General features: G+C 49.4%; 1 protein-coding gene across 9 annotated transcripts in view; it reads left to right on the top strand.

Annotated features, from left to right (window-relative positions):
• The first annotated feature begins 280 nt into the window (after window positions 1-280).
• The window catches only part of CRIM1 (cysteine rich transmembrane BMP regulator 1), a 197,647-nt gene continuing 190,985 nt past the window's right edge, over window positions 281-6,942 (top strand). For 4 of the 9 annotated variants that reach the window (XM_074011967.1, XM_074011965.1, XM_074011966.1 and 1 more), the window contains exon 1: window positions 655-1,131. In XM_074011967.1, the coding sequence (XP_073868068.1) occupies window positions 801-1,131 (331 nt within the window). In that variant the 5' untranslated portion in view covers window positions 655-800. Of the gene's footprint in view, window positions 1,132-6,942 lie in introns of all 9 variants that reach the window. The other 5 variants (XM_045369505.3, XM_005576143.5, XM_005576142.5 and 2 more) reach the window with 3 other exon arrangements.

Genomic DNA, 6,942 nt, shown 5'->3' with positions numbered 1-6,942 from the left:
GCTCGGTAGCAGGGCCGGTTCGGTGCGCCGGGCTCGGGGAGGAGGAGACCGAGAGGAGGAGGAGGCGTGTGAGGGAGGAAGGGCCCGGCCGCCCGAGAGGGGGAGGGGGAGGTGGAGGGGGCCGGCCGGGCCGGGGAGGGGGGTGGGGGGGGCAGCCAATGAGCGGCGCGCGGCGCTGGGGCGGGGGGGGGCGAGGTCTGGGGGAGGAGGTAGGATGGGGGAGGGCGCAGCCCGAGCGGCGGAGGCTCCAGCCATAAACAAGCGCCCGGAGGAGCGGCGCAGGAGTGAGGCGAGCTGGGCGCGCAGAGCGGACGGCGCGGATCTAGTGCTGCGCCACCGCGCCCACTCGGCAGCTCGGGAGGCGGGGACCGGCCCCGAGGCTGCGCCGCTGCGGGGCCGGCCGACTCGGAGGAGGAGAGGGAGGAGGCGCCGCCAGCCCGGGCTGGAGCCGAGCTTAGCAGCCACCGCCGCCGCCGCGCCAGAAGTTTGGGTTGAACCGGAGCTGCCGGGAGGAAACTTTTCTTTTTTCCCCCCTCCCTCCCGGGAGGAGGAGGAGGAGGAGGGGAAGCCGCCGCTGCCGCCGGCGCCAAAGCTCGTGGGCTCGGGGTCGGCGCGGCGCGCAGAAGGGGCGGGGGCCTCGCCCCGCGAGGGGAGGCGCGCCCCGGGGGCCCCGAGAGGGGCGGTGAGGACCGCGGGCTGCCGGTGCGGCGGCGGCGGCGGCGCGTGTGCCCCGCGGAGGGGAGGGCGCCCGCCCCGCTCCCGGCCCGGCTGCGAGGAGGCGGCGGGGGCGGCGCAGGAGGATGTACTTGGTGGCGGGGGGCAGGGGGTTGGCCGGCTGCGGGCACCTCCTGGTCTCGCTGCTGGGGCTGCTGCTGCTGCTGGCGCGCTCCGGCACCCGGGCGCTGGTCTGCCTGCCCTGTGACGAGTCCAAGTGCGAGGAGCCCAGGAACTGCCCGGGGAGCATCGTGCAGGGCGTCTGCGGCTGCTGCTACACGTGCGCCAGCCAGAGGAACGAGAGCTGCGGCGGCACCTTCGGGATTTACGGAACCTGCGACCGGGGGCTGCGCTGTGTCATCCGCCCCCCGCTCAATGGCGACTCCCTTACCGAGTACGAAGCGGGCGTCTGCGAAGGTACGGCCGCCCGCTGCGGGCCCCCTCCCACCTGGCCCGCGCCGCCCCCTCGGCGCTGCTTGCGCCGAACAAAGTTTGGCCGAGACTTTCTGGAGGAAAGAGGGCTCCGCGGGAGGAGGGGCGGCCGCCGCCCCCGGGAGAGTGCCCCCGCGGCCCTGCGTTCCCTCTCCCTGCTCACCCCGACGCTTAGGCAGCCGCGGGCGAGGTTGGGTATGGTGGGTGGGGGCGAGCGAGTGGAGGATCGCTCCTGTCCCTGCACTGACGCCCACACGTGTGGCCGTTCCAGCTGGGACTGGGTGGCCCGGCCTTGCACCTCGAGGTGGGGGCTCCGCGGGCGGGGGGCACTGCGGATTCTGCCGCGCGCAAGCCCCTCGGGGAGCCCGTCCCTACCGCCCTCCCCGCACTGGCGCAGTGTGGCACCGTGAGCTGCACACTGGCCGCGAAAGTCCTTTTTCTGTTGGCGGAGGAGACGTGTCTCCAGCTCGCACTCCCCGAGTGACTCTTTTATTATTTTTTCCTTGAGCTCTTTCTTCACCCCCTTCCTCCTCCTCCGCACATAAATCAGTTTCAGCCTCGGAATATGTCAGCCCAGGGGAAGTTACACACGGTGGTTACTCATTTATTTGCCCATTGAAAACGGTCAAAGGCTTTCTCTCCTGAAAGGAAAAGGGGGGTGGGGGTTGCACCTGGGAGTGAAAAGTTCTTGCTATTAGTGGCTGCTTTTTAATAGCAGATATCCGCGTGTTTCCTATCGTGTTGCCGGTTCCTCCTTTTTGTTTGTTTGACAGCGGGGATTGTTCTGCTGGCTTCTCCAGCACGCATTGTGCTCCACGGTGTTGAGATTGACAGAGGGAGAAAGAGATTAGATTAGTGGAGTCTTTCTCGTTGGGAAGCCAATGTTAGTGCATGTTGGCCTTAATCTCTGCCCGCTTGCTTCGGCCTTCAGGGTGCCTGGTGTGGTTTGGGGTCTAGAGGGAGGCAGTGAGTTATTTTGATGTGGCTAACGGGGGCAGGGTTCGGTGAGCATCAGTTAAAAGTGGGATCCCTGCTCGGGCTGACGTTGGGCTGACGATGCTGTTCCGGGGGCATCCTGGCGAGTGAGCAGAGGGCACGCTGCAGCCTCGTTTCTGGGGAGGCGGCGAGGAGGGACCGGCGCCCTCTGCCCGGCGTGCCTTCCTCACTACTCACAGTCAGCACAGTCCAGGGAACGGTTTATTCTGAAGCATCTGTGTGTGTGTGTGTTTAGTATGCTGGGATACTGAAAAAGGAGGGGACAACCTTAAGGATAAAAATGGATCTATTAAAAGGCTACAGTGCTGTGATTCTCTCTCAGTACACACAGACATACACATAGGTACTTATTTATACCTGTCTAGTTTTAGAGTTTGGGCAGTTCAGGAAAATAGGGGAGGCCTTTCTGGTTTGGAAGCTAGTGGGCAGTGGTGAGTGAAGGGAACTCTTCTCAGAGGGGAGGGACTTGCTTTGCTGCACACATAAGACATTGGGTTAGAAGAGTTCATTTGCCTGAAGTACAAAAAAGCCTCTCACCTGATATTGTCCCCTTTTATAACTTGTTTTTATGCCTTACCTCAGGAAAAATGGCCATGAGATTAACTTCTGATACCATTTTATGTGTTTTGACTTTGGGAATTCTGAATGACCTAGACTAAAAGCTGCATCTTTGAACCCTGCCATTTGAAGTGTATAACTTAATCCAGCCTCTCGTAAATCTGAAAAGAACAAGCAACATGAAACACAGTTAAACGCAGTGGAAACTGCTGTGCTCCGAGAAGGACTTTTGCAGGTTCTGAAGATTCTAACCCTTGTTTTGTTTCTTCTTAGTCTGTTTCTGGTGAAGGAAATGCTCAGGGAACATTTACAGTAATCGAGTGTTTTGGCAGCAATATCCCATGTCACAGTATAGAGTTATTTTGGCAGTTTGGTGAGCCTTTCATTCCTCTGAAATGATGTGATCCCTCATAGCTTCCTTTTTTCTGGTAACACCCTGTGTGCTTGGTATTCGCTTTGAAATGCTTGGAAGGGTTTGTTGACATGATTATATCTCAATTAGTTTGTCTAGAAACACTTTTTATTTTGCAGGCCTGTTTTCAACTATCAGTATTGTGTGTCCAGGGCACTTCATTTAAAAAAAAAAAAAAAATACTGAAAACAGCAAGTCAACTTGCATTCTAAATCTGTGAAACCAAAGTAAGGACAGTGTTACCTGGCATGATATATAATGGTTGGATTTAGACAGATATTTTCAGTCGTGTGTTTAAAATTTCAATGTTTTCACTTAACGGCAAGATTTATGGAAAGCATGGGATAAGTGATACCCCAACCTCCCCCCCACCGCCATTTTTTAAGAAAGAATTAGAGGAGTCTTTAATGTCAGCAGTTACCTAGAAGGTATTGATTATCTCTTGTTTTTCTGTGAGTTTACAAGAAATTTCTGAATGGCCAATGTTTCCCTCAGTTTCCATTTTTATTCAGAAATTCACGTGGTGAAGCATGGTTATCATAACTAACATGAATAGGAATCAATACATTTTATTCATGTTAAAGTCTCTTTTGCTGCAATTTTTGCACTAAAATGACCCCTACTGGTTGTATCTGTTAATGAAAACTCTTGAAAACTTATTTAATTGGCTACATTGTAAAAACATATTGCATGGTATAGAAATATTATCATGACTAATCTCCCTGCTTTCAATGACATAATTTAAATACAAATTATATTCTCTGTTAGCCAGCTTGCAGTAATTTTTAGCTGTGTTTACTCTCATACTGGTTTTGTAGGGGAAAGAAATTCCGTTTTTAACTGCAGTTCACAAAATGAGTTAGATAAATCATGGGCAGAAATGAGCGCCTTTCAGCTTGTGGCTCACTGCCTTAGGTTTTTAAGGCATGCTGGCCCAGTTGGCTCTCAGTAAAAGTGCATTGAATAAATGGAAGAACAATCCTATCCATAGAAAGAATGCTGAAGGAAAAAAAGTATTTTCTGAATAATTAAATAATGTGATGAGTTGTGTCCTGTGCACCATGTGAGATGTACACTTGGATTTCTTTTCAGCATTGTTTAGATTGTTATTAAATAAATTCTGATTTAATTATTCCTTTTGTGATGGGGGCTGGGGGTGGTAAGTGCATTTGAAAAATTGAGCGTGGAGCCTGATACCTAAAAGTTTTTTCTCTACTTTCTCTCAGTCTAGAAAGTGCTTTTTGGGACTTGGGAGGGTGCAGGTCTCTTTCCTCTTTCCATTCATCTGCTGAGACCTCCTGTTGCTCTTTGCAGCATCCTAAATGGCCTGTTTTCTTGGCCATACTGCCTGCCTCCAGGGAAATCACCTAGAAGCCAGAGAAACAAGTGTGGATCCTGAACCCTGGAGAAGGAAATCTGGATGGAAAACATCTTTGGAGGATTGAAGGCAGAGTTTTGAAAAATTAACGAAGTGAGATTTTCTAGAAAGAAGGTTTTGATTGGACAGTGAGATTTATATTTTGAGCTAAGGGGGTGAGAGCCATTTCTTCTCCCATGTGTAATAGCACTTTATGCTTCTGTAAGGAGTGATGCAAGGTGGAGAGCATGACCGACCTTTCTGGGCAGTTAAAGGGCAGATGGTGATTTGTTTTGGCAGTTTGTACGGACAGAGTGATTAGGAACCAAGTGGAGACTGCTTGAGTCCCATTGTTCCGAGAACTCTGTTGTATTAGATTCAGGTGATAGCTGTATCAGATAAGCACCAGCTTTTTTCCTGTTGAGTATTTACTGAGTAGCTTCATCTTTTGGAACTTAGCATTCCCTGTTTTTCGCCACTGCTGTCTAAAAACGACCTCTTTCAGAATGTAATCCTTTTATTTCCCCCAGGAATTTTAACGTTTCCTTTTATCCATTTTTCATTGGACAGTGTGTAGAGAACTAAGTATATGTAGTGGGGTACCTACAGCAAAGAACAGAATTTTGTTTCCTGAAACTTGCCATGCAGAGTTTCTTTGCTTATCCCCACTGACGACAGTCAGTGAAGATGATGGCTGCTTGGAAGAAAATGTGTGCAGGATCTGCTCCAGAGAGCAGGCTGCAGGAGGCCAGATAATGAACCCAAACATTTCGTTCTGCACAAGCCACATGGAAACCGCTCTCACCACTCTGTAGTAGGGCTTGAAGTTAAGAGTCCACGAATTTTAATTTACAAATTAAGTAACGGGAGAGGGGGGCAAAATATCAGCTTCTATAGTTAGAAAAATTAAGCTCTTGGATTTGTTTTCGAATAATGGGTTTCATTTTTCCTCTCAGAAGTCCTTAGGTAGGGAGGGAGCCCTTAGATCCCAGAGAGAAACAAGCAGAGAGCCTATAACATTATGTTAACAGGGAATGGGAAGAGAAACCAACGAAGTAAACAAGGAAATAATTAGTTCCTCTCAAAAGTAAATATTGACAAAACATGGAGAGACCAGCTATTCACTGCACTTAAATAAATGACAGGACTCAGTGACCTTCACTTTGATTGCCAGGCTTATAGAATCTTCACTGTTACCAAGGAGTCGTGTCACATAAAACACTTGGCAAAGGGCACATGGATTGCGTATTATCAGAATGGCAAAAATAGCAAGTCTGAAGATAGTTGTTGACATTCACACATATTGAACATTGACCAGGAAAATCTCCAAGATGTTGGCGGTAGGGTTGTAAGCAGTCAGATTAATGTATGAAGAAAACTGAACAGTCCTTAATCTGTGTGGGCATTACATGCATTTGTAGGATGTATTTGGTGACTTGGTACAGGTTTCTATGTTTTGTGTGGCTTGTTGAAGATGCGATGACCGGGATGAATGAGTGAACAGCTGGGTGAGGCAGGGGACGGCATTATGAAGTTGGGGGATATATTATAGATGAAACAGATGACCCTAAGGAGGTAATGAGGGGGTGGACTAAAGAATGACAAATGGGAGAAGGGAAAATATTGAATTCATCTTAGGGCAACTATATCATCCTTTGAAGAATAATCCAAAACACATTCCAGACATTAATTGTGAAATTCCTGAAAAATGTGGGTGTGCTTAACATCTCCCAGGCTATGGTGCAAGCAGAGATGATAGTGTTGCTTTAGCCTGTAAATACAAGAGGGTGGGAGGTGGTAAAATGAGTGGAAGGGAAATATGTTTAGTGAAGCGGGTTCCTGTAACACTGTGTTCCGTATGGCACGTTTGGTATCAGGATTTTGGAGACGCCCCAGTAAAGCTCATTTAATTATTTGAGGGAGAAACAGTAGACTAGCCGAGCATGCATGAATAACACATTGAAAGCTTTCCTTCTCAGAGGTCTAATTCTGCAAAGCTGCATTTTCAAAGATCTGACTTGCCTTTGCATGGAAATCAGCCACTCATTCATTGGTCTTCTGTGCTGTACAAGGCCTTCTGCTGGGGTGAAGGGGAAACTGGGGAGCCCAGGGACCTCTCAGACGTATCCTTTGCTCTGTACACTCTTAAGATAAGAAAGACAGCAAGACTGCAAAAAGTCTGTATAATAATGTAAATTCAAGCCAAGTAAAAGTGATTTTCCAAGTCTGTGTATGATTAATTGGCTAGTGAAATATATGGATAAAATTAGTTGTAGGAATCAGAGCATCTGAAGTGATCTCTTCAGGCTCTGGTGGCAAAGCAGAAAAGGGGAATTTGAATTTGAACTAGGTTTAGAAGTATGAGTAGTAGCCCTTTCTTTTGGCGGGGGAGGTGATCCTGCCCATTATCCTTAGAGCCTGTGCAATTTGTCTCAGAGTGTTTCTCAACATCTAAGAATGAAGCTGCATTCTT

This window comes from Macaca fascicularis, chromosome 13, assembly GCF_037993035.2.
Source record: "Macaca fascicularis isolate 582-1 chromosome 13, T2T-MFA8v1.1".
Lineage (NCBI taxonomy): Eukaryota > Metazoa > Chordata > Mammalia > Primates > Cercopithecidae > Macaca > Macaca fascicularis.
The sequence above is the reverse complement of the archived record's forward strand: the minus strand, read 5'-3'. Positions and strand labels throughout refer to the sequence as shown.